Raw genomic sequence first — 16887 nt, 5'->3', positions numbered from 1 at the left:
CCCCTCCACGTGGAGTTTTGGCTTCCAGGATGAAGAGTAGCGATGAAGAGGAACAACAGAGTCAGAGTGGACGGGTGGTGAGGGGAGGAGGGGAGCAGGGAGACATGTGGAGGGGGGGAGACAGTTTTTTTTTCCCATGATGCACATGTCGCAGAGTTGTAAACATACTTGTGCACAAAGTAAAAATTGTTACTTACACAACGATTAACACGACAAACAACGAGGTGGTGTTGATGTGGAACCGGAAGCAGCTCTACCAGCAGACAGCTTTGAATGCATAGAGTGTTTGCTCTGCAAACTGCAACACATGAAGGAAAATCTCTTCTTCTTCTTTTTTTACTGGGATCTCCTGAATGATGTTCTCTGTTGGTGCCAATGATGGGTTTGGTTCTTTTCTTTTTTTTAATTTATTCCCAGAATCCTCCTATATGTGATAAAGTGATGTCTGTATATACAAACCATTTCCACAGAGAGAAACCTAAAGGGGACTTTTTGTGCAAATTCAACATAAATACATCTGTAGACACGACAGCCCTGCAGAGGCTTCATCTACTTCATTAGAATCCATGCAGGCCCTAATTTACCCCTTTTTTAAACAAAACTTTGATACTGAATTTTGAGTTCATATAGCAGCCTCTAAAATAAGAAGAAATGAACACATGAATAAATTATGAATTACTCCAACAGCGACAAAAAGTTTAAAAAAAACAAGAAATAAAACAGTTGAACAATTAATGAGGTAATTCGTAAATGGCTATATTTCAAATAATAGGCCTATTTGGAGAAAATAACTCGCTATTGTATCAAACAAATTACCTCTTTCCACGTTTTTTTTTTTTTGTTGTTTGTTTTTTTAAATTATTTTAAAGGCAATGTCCTAAAGTTTCCCCTCAGCTGAGCGCAGTGTGTGATCTGTTGTTTGCATACTTCACATTCACCAATAACGTGAAAATAAACCGGATATATGGAGCCCAGCGGCGCAGCGGCGAGGAAATCCGCTGCAGACAAAAGAGTGAAAGTGGTGTCTTTAGGTTAGTGTCCCATTGTGAGTCCGTGGATGTTTGGGTTATTGGATTCTCTTCATCAGGAAGAAGCATTAAAAACAACAAAATAAGAGGATTATTTGTGTTAAAATACAAAATCAAATCATTAAAGATTAAGAGCCAATTAAGATTTGATGCTCGAAATTTGGAGGAGAAGATTTTTATAGTGGTTTGATTTCAGTTTTCAAATTAACATAATAAAACAATAAAATCACCTGCAAGCAGAAACTAATTTAGGGACATTTTCTCACATTTGGACACCGGAAGTCAACATTTTCACGAAACACTAAAAGCATCTGTCTGAGAGAAGACGTGACTGCAAAAATAAATAAAAATAAAAATAAAAGACTTAGTCGGATAAATGGATATGTCATAGAATTGTCTTTGCTCCACCTTAAATCAATTATTAAATTATTTATCTGTCAAACCTGCATTATTCCACACTGAACTCATTAAATCTGTATTTTATTTGTAAAACAGAGTTTTAATGAGCACTAATCAGGTGCAAGAATCTAAAAATCAGGAATGAATCTGGTTTTTAACGGATTAAATAAAGAAATTAATGACCTGAAGTGGTCAACAGATCCTGTTTTTATGAACAAACTGCTCAGGTTGATTTAAGGTGGAATTAATGCCTCAGACTCTGACAGATGTCTCTTTAACCAGCTGACAGCAGACTCCTTTTATCCTCCTGTTTCTGTGTTTCAGATTTTAATGGTTCTGTTCAGACTTCCGGTGTCAAAATACAAGAAAGCGGCTCATCAGTTCGATTTTATTGTTTTATTTTTCTAAAAACGAAACATTTTTTTAATCCAAATAAACCTGGAATAACCCTTCCTGATGAAGCGCATCCATGAGCACCTCACGCACGGACCCTTTGGTCCCCGGGTTCATGTCACCAACTGTTCCTGCTTCTTTTTTTCTTTTCGCCATCAGTGAGTTGCTGAAAATTTCAACCTCTTCTGCTTCTGTCTTTGGTTACAAAACCACACGCGCACCACGTTTTTTTTCAGGTCCAACTTTTCAGCGATGGCCGCGATTTTCTCGGAGGAGGGCCGCGGCTGGACGGCGAAGTAGGCCTCCAGGGACCTCTTCTCCGGGGCCGCTATAGACGTCCGCTTGCGTTTCTTTTCCCCGCCGTTGAAAATGTCCGGTTTGCTCATTTTCTCCCTCTGCGCGCCCTCGGCCTCCTCCAGCCAGGCCTGGAGGATGGGTTTGAGGGCGATCATGTTGTTGTGGGACAGAGTTAAGGACTCGAACCGGCAAATTGTACTTTGGCTCAGGGAGCCCACGCCGGGGATTTTGAGGTTCGCCAGCGCGCTGCCCACGTCCGCCTGGGTCACCCCCAGCTTGATCCTCCGCTGCTTGAAGCGCTCCGCGAACGCCTCCAGCTCCCTCGGGTCCGTGTCCGAGTCGTTGATGGAGGGGAGGCCGGGGTTCGTGAGCCCCGGGCCGCCGTGGCCCGGCCCGTGGTGGCCCGGCAGGAGCCCGTGGTGGGTGAGCGACGAGTTCATGCTCATGGCCTGGTGCGAGAGGTGGCTCAGGCCGTGCATGTGGGAGTGCGCGTGGGCGGAGGAGGTGGAGATGAGCCCGCCGCCGCCGCCGCCTCCGCCTCCCCCGCCGCCGCCGCCGCCGCCTCCGCCTCCCCCGCCGCCGCCGCCGCCGCCTCCTCCGCCCGTCCCGTCGTGCGCGCTGGACATGAGGGTGAGCGACGGCGAGCCGATGTGGTCCATGATGTCCGGCGGCTCCAGGTTCTGGTGGTGGTGGTGGTGGTGGTGGTGATGGTGGTGCGCCAGCGGCACGGTGGACGTGGACGAGCACGGCACCGTGCTCATCGTGTGGTAGGTGGCGTCGGGCTTGAACGGGTGCGTCTTGCCCTGGGACACGGCGATGTCCACGGCGGCCAAAGCCTCCGCGCGCGCCAGCAGGGTCTCATCCAGGCTGGCGAAAATGTTGCTCTGCAGCTGCGGGGAGGAGGAACACGCACAGGAGGAGAGAGTGAACGCGCACGGCCACAGAAACAAAACAAAAAAACACCCCTCACACACACACACACACACAGAAGCGCACAAAGCTGCGCGTGAGCGGCGGCATGAACATTAACAGAAAAACTGCAAAGCTGCTGTTTGCTTCCAAAAAGATCAGAGGATCCGCGTGATGAAAGAAACATCACGCGCGCGTCTTGGCTGGATGCAGCAGCAGCCCTGGTTTTTACGCGCATCTCAACACCAAAAAAAGTGACACATTTTTTTTTTTAAAAAAAAGGCAAAAAGTTCCCGGGAAGATTTACCTGTGGAGTCTGGAGGCAGGCTCTCCTAATCGCCTCCGAGCTGGAGTGCAGAGTTGTGTACTTGTGCTCCGGCAGGGAGGGATGCATGGCGAAGTGCGGCTGTTTGCTGTTCATGGACATCATCTTGGCGAGCTTCTCCAGTTAAAGTGCACAGGAAAACACAGAGAGAGGTGGTGGAGGAGGGGGTTGGGGGGTGAGGGGGGAAACCAGAGTCAGACCCAGAAATCCTTTGCCTATCCGGTAATGATGCGGTGCGGCGCGCGCTCTGTAGTGCGGCAGCCTCGTGCCCGGAGATCACAGAGACGCCTGCAGTCTCTCAGACGCACTTATCTGTCTACTGTTTCCCACTGCTGGGGATGAGAGAGCCTCTTACACCTGAGCGCCTCAGATCTCGTCCAGCCCGTTGCTCGGCTGCTCTCGCGAGACACGAGCTGCCAGAAGCGCGAGCTTGCTGACAGATAGAGACTCACAACATCTGGAGAGGACAACCCCAGCTCTGGACAAGTTTGGACAGAGTGCAGTCGTTTAGAAATCTCTTCTTTTTTTATTCACAGTAAATGTTTGAAGTGAGAAAAGAACGAGGCGTCTCCAGATGTTCCAGATGTTTCCCCTCTGTGCAGCATCTCCATCAGTCTGTAAACATCTGGACCTGAGGTTGTCTGTTCAACAGTCCTGGATGGGAGCAGATGTTGCTCTAAAACTTGGACTAATGCACCCCCATACCATCAGAGAGGCAGGCTGGACCTCAGAACAGTTCTCCTCTTTGCCTCAGTCCATTTTAAAATGAGCTAAAAGTAGCAGAAGAGCAGCTAAAACCTAAAAGTAGCTTAAAAAGACAAAAACAGCTCCGGGTTCGCTGAAGCAGATTTTAAAAAAGAACAAAGTTTCTGAAGGAACTGAAGACATCTCAACGCATTTCTATGGTGGGAATATTTGCAAATAAAGTTAAATATTGTTAAAAATCTTAAAACTATCAGCTGAACGAGCTGAAGGTTTTGATACGTGAACAGCTAAAATAAGCAGAGAGTAGATTGTAAATAAAAGGTAAACATCGGAGCACAAGAAGAGAATAAATATATTTTTATTTTCTGACCACATCTTTAAATCATTCGGGTAATTCGCCAACAGCTTCCGTTGCTGCACCTCTGTTCTGCTATTTAACTCCTTACAGTGTGTGTGGGTGTGTGTGTGTGTGTGTGTGTGTGTGTGTGTTCACCACCTGCTCATTAAAACCTATTATTGCCAAATGAGCGCTAAACAAATTGATTTAATACATCACCAAACCTTGTAGAGAGTCTTTACCCAAATTAATTAATCCCAATAATTTAACACTTCATTAATTCAAAGCGCGCTGGTTATCCAATTAAACTTTCATGTAGCAATTAGAGGTATGTGAAATACACACAATATTGTTAATTATGCGTAATAAATAATGTGTTAACTGCTCGTGTGTGTGTGTGTGTGAGGTCCTTACAGGCCACATTTTTTTTGTCTGTGCCATTTTTATTTTTTAATATCAACCTATTAATAATTGTCACTTAATTACGTGGAAAGGTAATTAATCTGTAATTCTCCAACATGTGAGCTCTATTTACTGCCAGCAGGGGGCGTGGCGTTGAGTGGGCGTGGTAGGAACAAGCCCCGCCCAGTTTGTCAGCTTACATTTTCTATTTTGGCACCTAATTATTAATAAAGAGCATCGATGAGGCACAAGAAATATACCCAGAATCCTATTAGTCTAATTTTTTTACTTTTAATTTGTGAGACGGCTGCGGAAACAAAATTATGATGGATTTTACTTTAGGCACAAAGGAAGTGTTTTAAACTTAATAAACCAAATATCAGCCAATCTGATCAAACAGAAGCTTTTTAAATCTCAGTTAAACTTTGTGTTCATCTAAAGTGACCCTTAATTAAAACACGCAGTAACAAATAACTAATATTTATCCCAACCATTAAATAAGGTGGTATTCTCATTAAACTTTTATTACAACTTTTCACATTATTCATTAAAAAGTCAGGACATTCATTCTTAGAACCACTTCAAATCTTTTTCTTGCAATAAAAGTTGTGAGATTTTATTTTATCAGTCATAAAGTTAAAGAGAAGCTGAAGAGTTTGTTGTTAAAATATAAATATTCCAGTTTAAATGGAAACTGATGCTGAAAATGCAGACAAATAATCAGTTCTTTACCTTGCATTACTTCTTTATTTCTTAACAGACAAAACTCAGATTATTATTCAGGATGTGACACAAAATCATGACAGTTATTTTCAGCTTTTATAAAATCTGCGTCCTGGTTGTTTCATGATTACTCTGCTGCCATTTTAAAAAGAGAAATGACAATAATTTAGACCCTACAGCGTCAAACACGTTATTTTATTCTACAGCAACATAAATAATGAGAAACTTCACATCAGCTTGGACAGTTTGGTGGGACTGTTTGGGTTGAAGGGGCTGTGAGATTTCCGTTTGGTCGGCTGGCTGCTGCTCGCCGCAGCTCTCTCTCTCGTCGGGACCTCAGGAGGGCTCGCCTGATCCTGGGGTTGGGTAACCGGACTCGGGGAACCAGAGGGGCCCGCCCTGACCTCGTCCGGAGGGTCGAACAACAAATCGAAGGACAGCTCTTCGGTCTGAACGGACTCCCGGGCCGAGGACACGTCCTCCTCGCTGCTGCTCGGAGCCTCTTTGCCGTCCGAAGCGAGGTCCATGTCGGCGCCGCCGCTCGGGCCGGTTTGTGGTTCCGGGACCAGCGTTCCGTCCAGGTCTACGAGAGGAGAGGAGGCCAGGGAGAGCTGCGACCCCCGGCTGCTGGAGCTTTCTCCGTCGTGCATCATGGAGTCCAGCTCGGAAATCTTGTCCAGGTAGGCCGCGTCCATGGACGCCTCGCTCGCCGTCTGAAACCCGTCCGGCTCCTCGCTGATCGAACCCGTGGAGGTCTCCGCGCTCGGACCGGGACACGACGGCTCACGGGATCTCTGCCACGGCCCCCAGAAGGCGGACTTGGCCGAGTCCACGTCGTTCAGGTTCAGGCCTTTGGGAAACTTCTCCAGGCTGCTGAATTTGGTCCCCACCGACGCGCCGGCCTTCTGGGGAGACTCTTCAAAGTTCAGCCGTCTCAGGAAAGTGGCAGGCTTGAAGGCAACTTTCTTTTCGCGGATGGTGGGACTTCTCAGGGTCAGAGAGCGGAAAGCAGACGAAGGAGTAGCGGGCAGGAAGTCGGGGTCCTCGTTCTTCTGATCCGCGGACGGCAGGAACACCGAGCTGGGATTCCTGGGAAACGTCGAACCGTCGGCCTCCGGGTCGCTGCAGATGGACACCCTCTCGCTGTCGCTCAAACTTCTCATCATCATGTTGATCTTCTGCTGCTGGCTGCTCCCGAACGCCTCCGGCGCTTCCTGTTGTCTCTTCTCGGCCTTTTTGAGCCGAGACTCCAGCTCGTCCACGTACTGGTCGCTGCGCTCCAGAGCTCTTTTCAGGTGGTCCACTTCGCGCTCGTACTGCTGGATCTTCGCTTCCAGCACCGCCACCGTGTACCGACCGAACCTGGGGACAGATCGACCCGTCTTAAACTCACAGTGAACAAGGAAGCGGACTTTCTGAAGAACTCCACGTGGAAACGAAGCTAAACAACAGAACGATTCTTTGTGTTTGCTAAAGGTAGTTTCTCCCTGGGTCAGTTAGACTCAAAATCATTAAAATTAGTCAAATTTTCTGTTTCAGTTTCTCTGAATTCTGAGAGTTTGAAACCAGCGAGCCGCTCGGTCGAGGTTTTGAACCTTTTTTAGTCTGAGCGGCTTGTAAACCACTGCTGCTTCACTTTATTCATCCAAACGAGTGGAATTATATCACTGCCTCCAGTTAGTTTTTATCTAAAAACCTAAAAAATAAAAGTAAAAATTCCCATCATCAGTAAAGAATGAGCAACAACAAACTCGACGATGAACCGAGGACAGAAAAGTGCTGCTCGGAGACAAAGAAAAGGTTTTTAAGTATTTCAGGCAGCAGGAGCCGTTCAGAAACATCTGCAGATAAACTGAAGACGCTCACTTCTGAGGAGATCTGTTCGCCACCTCCGCTTTCAGCCTCATGTTCTCCTGGACCAGGTCCACGTTTTGAGATCGCAGAGCCTTATTAGTCTGGAAAAAAACACAATAAAAACCAGAATAAAGAACTTCACACAGTCCCCTTTAAAACCTTTGGAACATTGAGTTTTTGCTGAAAACGTTTGGGTTCAAAAATCCAGATTTTGAGACGAGAGGTTAAATTTCCAGCTGTTTACATCCAAACTTACAAACATGAAGCTGGTTTCAAAGTTTTTCTCACTTGAAATGATTCATATCTGAGAGGAAACTGTAAAAAGTGTCAAAGAAAACAAAAAAAAGTGTATTTTGAGACATCTGTGTGGACGAGCTCGCCCCCTGGTGGCGCAGAATGAGTATTTCAGTGTTTTTGTTAGAATGAATGGACGGAGATAAAATCTAAATAAATGAATAAATATTGGTAGAAGTGTGGATGTCTTCTGTCTCGTCCATCATTAGGAGGAAAACCTGTTTCAGATTAATCCAATAATCCGATGAAATGAGGTTTCAGTGACACGACTCCATGATTGTGATTGGTTGCTCATCTGCTGCCAGCTCCGCCCGTGTTAAAGGAGCGTGCACCCTAACCCTGCGTACCTCTCTCAGCTTGTCCATGTCCGCCTTTATTTTGTCACAAACGTCCGTGGCGGCGAGCAGCTTGTTCTTCCACTCCTCCATGACGAACGGGGAAACTGTCCGGTCCTCTAGCTGCGCAGCGCTCAGGCTGCAGGGATCCAGAGACGCCCTCAGTTCCTCCTCCAGCTTTTTAGTTTTCCTTTTTAGCTCCTTGTTCTCGTTCACGAGTCCATCGATCTCCTCCTGTCGGTCAGAAAGTTTACAAATACGGGATTCAGATAGAAAAAAAGAAAACAAGCGGAAGGAAAACATCATTTTAGGAAACTGAGAACAGAATATTGTTAGAAAAACAACATCAGCTGCACGACAGGCAGCTTATTTTTCTTTTTTATTGGGATTATTTGTAGAAAAACAGGTGTTCAGTCAGTTTAAAGAACCTCCAGTAAACAAGCAAACTTTCATCACCGAATCTCTAACTTTAATAATTCGGCAAGTGATGCAAGAAGACCAGTTTATTTTAGCAGCTTTCTGTCCCGGAACACGACTCGTGGCGTTTGTAACGAGGTTAGCTTGTTCCCACCTGTCAGGAACCACAAGGACCCCCTGAGGAGGTCTGGAGGTCTGGACCCCCTTTTATCTGCGTACGTTTGGTAGTCTGAACACAACCGGTCCGGAGCCAGAACCTCCTGGACTGACGTGACCTCAACAAGCAGCCGAGCGTTTGCCTCGGCTTAAATCAAATCTGCCCCTCCGTTAACTGAACAACAGCTTTCAGGATTATTCTGAAAATACGGCTGTTTTTGTTTGTTTTGTTTTGGGTGGATTACAGGATGCTGTAAGGGTGAGTTTGTCTTTGTTCTGGTTGTTTTCGGACCCACTGTGGTCAGTCAGAGTCTGCTTAGATTTACTGAATTAAACTGGTGTTAAATTCACAGTGAAGCTGATCTTCCTTACTGTAAACATATGTGCCTTTAGTTCTCCAATATTAAAGTCTGTAAGGTATTTAAGCTCATCCATCCATCCATGCATCCATCCATGCATCCATCCATCCATGCATCCACTGCTCATCTTTGTTGGATCATGATGGATCTCTCAGTCGTTTCTGAGGCAGCGGACCGTTTTGTCCTTCTGTCTCGTCTTAAACGCCACATTGGAGTTTCTGGTTCACCTCCTCCCTGACCAGCAGACCCTTTTCTGTAATGACGGGTAATATCTCCTCTTTGGCTCCTCCCCCCTGTGGCGTGCCGCAGGGCTCTATTCCCGGTCCCGCCTGGATCAATTAGAGCCAGACGCCACCCGCCACCTTAAAGACGACTTACAGGCCTAGAAGCAGTAACCTTCCAGCTTCTTTTATGAATCCTAGTGCCGACATGAAGCGTTGGCTTCAACAAACTGCTGTTTTTAAACGACCGTGGGACGGAGAGCATCTTTTTCTGTGATGCTGCTGCTCGTAACTTCGGTGCGCAGTGAAAGAACTTCACCAAGCTGCTGTAAGAAGGTCGGCAACATTTGTTTTCCTAAAAGCAACAACCTCGTACTCCCGGAGAAGCAGCTCTCCTCTGGTCTTCCGTAAGCTTTTCCTCATCGAAGGAGTTTCGCTGTAATCGCCCTCATTCGTCCCTCCTGTGACAGAAACACAGCAGAACAGAAAGAAATGATGCAACAGCAATAATTCCAACTTCTGTGTGGGTTTCTAATGAGCGACTTAAAACATTACATCTTAAACACAAACAATATCAGAACGTTAAAAGTTAAATGTGTTTTTTTAAAAACCTTCCTCCAGTGATGCTTCTGAACATTTCAAAGAACTGCTTCCTGTTGAAATAGAACTGATATGTGAAACATCAATGTCTGGGTTTTCAGTAAGTCATCTCTGACCTATTTATATCTGCTCCTCTCAGTGGACTCGTATTGATTGATTTGAAGAGACATCAGATTTCTGAACGGTGACAGACTGAACACGTACGGCTTGTTTGGAAGGTTCTTCTTCTTAAACAGACGTAGAAACTCGACTTGGATGGAAGCTAAATCTGAACAAACCACAGTATTTGTAGAGCAACGTCGTTTGGACACATGAGAGGATCGTAGCAACTCTGAAGCACGGAGGCGGAGGGCTGATGATTTGGGCTTCTTTTGCAGCCACAGGACCTGTTTGCACTCATTACATTAATCACAAATTCCTCTGAACACTAAAGTACTTTAGGATCACATATAAGACCATCTGCTTGAAAGTTTTTTTTTTTAAATCTACAACTGTCTGAAAAAGAGGTGAACGTACAAACGTTTGGGACAATAATGCCTCTTTTCCACCGGCTCTAAAAGGTCCCGGCTCCACTCTACTCGGCTCACTTTGTGCGCGTTTCCACCGGCATTTTTTCGAGGCTGGCCCTGCTTCGTGGGACGGCACCAGCTTAGCTCCTGTTCACTCATTGGTCGTGGGTGTGACCAGATGCGAGCATAAAGAGCGAAGGTAGGAATATAAACAACAGCGTTAGCTTACCCTGCAACGTTTCTGCCGTCTGTCCCCCAGCTGAAGGCCTGTAAAGCCTGAAACCTCCGGCTGATAACAGCTGTCCTACTCCGCGCAACAATCGCGGCATCCAGAGCATTTCTTCTACTGCGCCTCTCTTCCTGAAGTCTCAGGAGAATCCCCAGAAGTTTAAAAACAGCAACAACACAGGGCCAACGTTGTTGTTTACACAACTTGCGCCAAGTTCTCGTAGCGTTAGGGATACATAGGACCATCCAGAAGACGGTTAAATTAGTGACACTGCAGCCGATCCTACCAAACGTTCCAGCTTCAGAGACTCAGGACCCCGAGTCCAAACATTGCAATCATGTCTCTGGACTTCCAGCTCGAGCTGCCGACAAGCGACCAGTTTGACCTCTGACCTCTGAGAACGATGACACATTCTGAACATTTCATGTCAATATTTAAAACAAAACAAAACCAGAGCTTGTGACAACTTCTCACGATGATCATTATCCCAGAGTTTTAAAATATAAACTGCTGTAACTTAAATACAAGATTTATTTTTGTTCTTTGAGTTTTATTTAGACACGTTTAGTTTTAACTTTAATTGTTGTGTTTTCATGACTTCATTTAGATTATCTTAGCTCATATTTGAGATATTATTGTGTTTTGACACAAACTTCTTTGCTCAGTTTGTTGAAGTTCAGTTTAAATGAATAACTCGATTAAACCAACTACTAGTGAGAAGGAAACTCTGCAGCTGGAGCTGTGATGCACATCTGGATTAGTGTTAATATTCGGTTATTACAAGCCTGAACCCAGGTGGAGTGTGTGTGTGTGTGTGTGTGTGCAGAACACACCGATGATCTCCCTGCAGGGGTTCTCCTCTGTGATGGGTTCTCTGCAGGTCGGACACTGGCTGGCGTTCTTCAACCACATCTCCATGCAGGACGAGCAGAACACGTGGTGGTTGGCACAGATCACCGGCTGCCTGACCTGAACCCGAACCAGAACCAGGCAGAACAGGAAGCGGGTTACCCGTCAGCAGAACGCAGCCCGTGGCGACAAAAAGAAGAAGAAGAAGAGGGAGCCCGGTTTTTATTTTTGTTATTCCGCTGAATGACTTCAAGTAAACCGGTTCAAACCGGAAGTGGAGTTTACCTTTCCGAGGCAGATCTGACAGGAGATCGGCAGAGTCAGAGACAGAGTCGATTTCTGGTAGTTTACAGCCATAACTCCCGCAGAAATGGCACACGAAACGACGCAGGTCCTTCGAACACAAACAAACTCCGAGAGAAACCGCCATTCCGCGTCCGCGTCACGTGACTACGGGAAGCCGAAGAGGCCAAAAAGGATCGCTGCTCAACCGTCGCCAAAAACGTGTTTTTAACCAACATTTGACTCACTTATAAACACACGGACTGACAAATGAGCTGTTTTAATTCATTTAAACGCAACAAACAGGATTATGGAACCCAGAAGGTGGAAAAATAAAATTAAAATACATCACACATCTTCTTCCTCAGTTTGATCATTCTTTACGGACACATTTTCACTTTTAGAAAACAGGGCACATATAAAGGGATTTCTACGTGAAGCACACGTTGTAGGGGAAACAGAAATTAAAATAAAGGAAGGAATTCTCCTTTTATGACTGAGTTTTAAACAAAGATAATCTTATCTTATAAAAATGATGCAGTTTTAGCCTTTTTTAGTCAAATCTTAAACAGTGTTATCAGGAGCCTCGCTTAGATTTGTTTGAAATGACTCAGCTAAATGTTCATTTTCATGTCATCTTTGTTTGATCAGCTTTGGCGGCCATCTTGAATTGGGTTGACTTTTAAACTCTACCTGATTCACTGATGACCACAGTAGCTTTTTTTCTGCAGTAAATAATCTGGAGCCATTAAACACGATGGTAATGGGTTTGGTTGCTAATAGCAACCACTGAATATTTTATCCGCTGTTCTGTTTAACAGAGACTGAAGAGAATTAAACTAAACATGAAGACCAAACCTTGTAGCTTTGTTATTTTCTCCCTCCATAGTTTTTTTTAAATCTTACCCCCTAAGCTTTATTCTGGAGTTGCATCATCCAGAATAAATATGTTGGTTAATCTTCCACATTTGCCAGCTACTCCAAAATGCAGTTCATGGATTAAATAAAACAGCTGAATTCAACATAAATCCATCATCTTGGATTTGCACGTCACAGATTCATTGAAAACCAATACGAATAATAATAAATAAATCATATAATTTCATACAAGCTTCAAAGGGTTTTATTTGGGAAACAATAAATACTAGAATATGTAGCAGCCCACAGATAAGTAAAACTCTTTTTCTATCTAAAAAACAAAGTTAGTCATGTAGAAAAAGTGAGATTTCCGTGTTTCAAAACTAGCATTAATACGGTTTAGATCCAGTTTCTCGTCCTTGTTGTTTTTGTGTAAATCACATCAGCCCGTTGAGTATTTGTATAACTGCCTTTTCTCTTTTGCAAGTCTTTATCTCAAGTAAAAATGAGGTGATTTATGAATAGTGAAACAAAGTGGTCTAATATTAGCATAATATACAAAAAAAACATATTTCAAATTACATCTGCACCACAGTTTAACCCTGCGAGGCCATTACTCATGCCTGGAGCTACATGTCTGTTCCTCGTTGTATTTAAAACCAGGACATCTTCTCAGGATCTAATATGATTAGAATTGACTGAGTGCAAAATAACCTTGTACGCTGATCCCAGATTAAAAACATCGCCGGTCCTCGTTTGATTGTTTTCCGTGGCCTAATAAATGCATCACAAGCCCACCGCTTGTTCTCACTCATTTTTCATACCTGAAGTGGTTTTTATCAGATGATGCTCAGATAAATGTACATGACAAATACGCCCGGGGTAAATAAATTACAGAGACTGAAACGTCGCATCGATTTACATGGCATTGTTTTTGGACGTATCTTTGTTTTCAGACTTAAATATACACAAAAAAGAAGATAATCAAACATTTTAGTAGTCGTTACGGAGTAATATTCCTCTAATTGATGACTTGAAAAAGCACCTGATACTTTCCAGTAAACCAGAAGAGTCTGCTTAAACTGGTTAATACACTCGTTTTGTGACAATTGTGTTAAAATAAACAATATCAGCCGTTAAAAAAAGGAAATACCTTCTGTCTCGTTGAGATTGCATTGCTTTGCAACAGGCCAGTCATTAATTGGAGACAGTCAATTAATCACAGCTGCTACAGACGGCTGCATCTATTGATCTTGTCCCAGCGCTTATTTTTCATCCCTAAATGACACCGATTGCCAGATTTGACCAGCGTGTGTAATGGACAGTAAAGAACCAATGACCCGAGTGTCAGCCTTGTCGCTGGTTGGGATCTCGAACCCCCCCTCCCCCCCCTTCAAATAGCATCTTTACCATTTAGCTGGGAAAGGTTTAGACTGCCCTTAGAGCACAGCAGCGAAACGGTGGCGCTCTTGTGCTCAGATGACCTTTTCTGTTTAAGGCTTAATCTCTGACAAATGCTTGCTTTAATTAGCCTGATACCCCCTGCCAGGACCACCACCCCACCCAGACCTTCTCCCTCCACCTTCCTCTGGATGTCTGCATCTCTCAAATGTCGAGTCCAGTGGTGTTTAAGTTTGGTCTGAAGACAAAAGTCCAAATACAGAAAAACCCAGAAAGACTGGAAAAGCATAGCGTCTTAGAATTGAGAAAACCTGCACAGGTTAAAAAATAATTACCAATCAATCTGTGTCCAGATAAAAATGAATTCAGACCTGAGTCGGGACTGCGGGCCGTCATTTGAGAACCCTCACAGTAAAGGCCAGAAAAAGCTGTGAATCTGAAAATTAGCGTTGATAAAAATGTGAAGGTAGAAAAAAAAAATTACCAACCAATCTGGGTACAGATAAGACTTCATTTGGGTCCAGATCTGCTAATTCTGCTAACGCTAACGATTTATTTTACTTCTCGTTACGTGTCTTTATGACTTCCTTTAACGATTGGACTTCAAAAAGTAAATTTATAAGATTTAATCCTCTCTAATTCTAATTCTGCTTCTAAACACGAAGAAATTTAATGACTCATCTTTAGATTGCTAAAACTACTACTGTTATTTTAGCTTTTGGCTAGCGCTTTGCTACTTTTAGCTAATGTTTTGCTGGTGTAATCTAGTGTCTTGCTAATTTATTACCACGTTTTAGACCACCTGTTAGAAAGGTTACTTAAAATCTAATAAATTATCAGGAAATTCTCCGACTGCTTCGAGTTTTTAGCTAAAATGTTGCTACTGTTAGCTTTTAGCTACTGCTCTGTTCTTTTTTTTAGTTTTTAGAGCTGTTCAGTAGAAGTAATTCCTCTAGTTTTTATACAAATTCCTCTTGCCGCTAAAGACAGAAAGCCCTGAAATACAAGGTGCTGATGGGGGAGCTTCAAAAAGTAAATTTATAAAAATGTTGCTGATCCTCTTTCTGCAGCAGATTCCTCCCACTGCAGCAGCAAACACAAGTAAAAAGAAAAAAAACGAGATGCATGGCCACAAAGCCCCGTTTTATTGGAAAGAAGCCTAATTATTAGGATGTAAGTCAAGCTGTGACTTGAGGGCCGTCTCCTTGATGCCGGCCTGCTTTATATTTATCCCCTCCTCTGCCGTGCCACCATCACTACCAGCAGAGCGTGGCGCTTTTATTACATCGCCCACAGGCAGGTTCAGCCCTGTCACAGTCACACAAATCCACACACACACACACACACAGGACCGGCAGCCAGTTGAGTCCCCTCCACAGCAGTTAGTAGAGTTACCCCACGTCCCCGAGCAGCCGCACACGGGCCCCTGGGACGGCAGAGCGAGGGACGGCGGGTATTATGGAAATCCTGGAGCCTGCTGCTCCCCTTCGCTCCTGCAGCACAGCTGGGGAGGAACCATCATTACAAGTATTGTAGCAATCTGTTTAAGAGAGACACATCGGAGGGTTTGGTGACAGACAGAGGATGAGAGCTGCATACATAGATCACATAAAAAATGATTAAAATGTGTGTGAGGGGACCCGGAACAAAATGCAAAACTTGTTATGAACACCTTATATCAAGTCTACTGTCAAAATGACCTGTTGTAAATCTCTATTTTCCCCTTTTTACTTTTTTTATTTTATTAAAGGTTTCTTGCGTTGAGCTGGTCATATCTCAGACGGGAGGCCCGTGGCACACAGGAAATAAATAGGACATAAACTACTTGAATCTCTAATGCCTCATACAGCTTTACAAATCTATATCGTAGCGTGTCTCCAGCTGGAAATCCGTTAGAAAAAGACAAATTGCACGGCCTTGGAATTTCGCCGTAGTGCTGCGTTCGCGAGGAAAATTATCCCGATTTTATGCAAAAGAATTCTGCATCAGGTATTAATCTGATATAATCTGAGAAATATGTCTGGAAACTTCATGGTCATTGATAAAAACTGCAAGGAATATCCCTGAACGTGTTTTAAAATCCCTACAAATGATTATTTAATGTATTAAATTAAAGGGTTTCCAGTGCTTAAAGGAATGCATATCACCCGCCGCCTTCCGTGCCAGAGGTTTTAGGCTACGCTCAGCTACTACCACGCCAAATTGTAGCTCGACGCCTGTAAGATTGACTGAATTGTTGCCATTTTTGTTTTGGTTAAGGTCGACTCGCTGTGGTGGCCATCTTGACTTGGATTGACTCCATTTATTGGTCACTTTCCGAAGGTTTTATTAAAATCCAATCAGTGGTTTGTGAAATATTTTGCTAACAGACACGCAGAAACGGGGCCGTCCATCACGCCTGGTTCTATTCTCAGCTCAGACTGAAGCCCCGACTCGCACAGAGGTGAAAGGTCGTTGAATATTCTATTAAAAATGCATGTGAGCTCGTTCTTCTTCGGCTGCGCTCCTTTTCCTCCTCCTGACGGCGCGTGGAGGAGGCGGGCGGGAGGAGACAGCGAGGCCCCGACGTCTCTGAAATCCGAGCCTCGACTGGACCTGGAGGACATTTTCAGGCAGGCTCCACAAATGGAGGTCCGCGGGACAGATCCGGGCCCACGAGAGGGACACTCCTGGTCCCTGAAACGCTGAGTCAGCGTTCACACGGTTTCTTTCCTGTTTATGGTTTCTCCTGGAAGCTTTTTCAATATCAAACTACTGAATAATTGGTGCTATTTTAGCTTCTTCAGGAGATTTTCTTTAATTTACGCCTTACCTAGAGTGTGCTAATTTTAGCTTTTAGCAACATTTTAGCTAATTTCAGCTTTAATGGATGGTAAAGTCAGTTTTAACTTTTAGCAGCGGTTTAGTTCATTTTAACTCTTAGTTACTATTTTGCCACTTTTAGCTGCTATTTACTGTTTTGCTAATTTTAGCTTTCAGCTACAGTTTAGCCAGTTTTAGCTACA

The 16887-nt window shown here is 44.3% G+C and overlaps 2 protein-coding genes across 2 annotated transcripts; both read right to left on the bottom strand.

Moving 5' to 3' along the window:
• Nucleotides 1-216: 216 nt before the first annotated feature.
• Nucleotides 217-3660, bottom strand: pou4f1 (POU class 4 homeobox 1). The gene is made up of 2 exons (XM_017440700.3): nt 3334-3660; nt 217-3007 (listed from the first exon to the last, which is right to left on the bottom strand). Exons 1-2 carry the CDS (start codon nt 3454-3456, stop codon nt 1976-1978), a joined length of 1155 nt encoding a protein of 384 aa, XP_017296189.1. The 5' UTR covers nt 3457-3660; the 3' UTR covers nt 217-1975.
• A 1855-nt stretch (nt 3661-5515) lies between these two features.
• obi1 (ORC ubiquitin ligase 1) lies at nt 5516-11833 on the bottom strand. Its single transcript, XM_017440815.3, has 6 exons — nt 11627-11833; nt 11326-11461; nt 9524-9615; nt 8014-8235; nt 7385-7473; nt 5516-6880 (listed from the first exon to the last, which is right to left on the bottom strand). The coding sequence occupies exons 1-6, from the start codon at nt 11696-11698 to the stop codon at nt 5746-5748; spliced, it is 1746 nt and encodes a 581-aa protein (XP_017296304.1). The 5' UTR covers nt 11699-11833; the 3' UTR covers nt 5516-5745.
• Nucleotides 11834-16887: the final 5054 nt, after the last annotated feature.

The sequence above is a fragment of the Kryptolebias marmoratus genome, linkage group LG15 (genome assembly GCF_001649575.2).
Source record: "Kryptolebias marmoratus isolate JLee-2015 linkage group LG15, ASM164957v2, whole genome shotgun sequence".
Taxonomy (NCBI): domain Eukaryota; kingdom Metazoa; phylum Chordata; class Actinopteri; order Cyprinodontiformes; family Rivulidae; genus Kryptolebias; species Kryptolebias marmoratus.
Note: the sequence above shows the minus strand (reverse complement) of the source record. Positions and strands in the feature narration are given on the sequence as shown.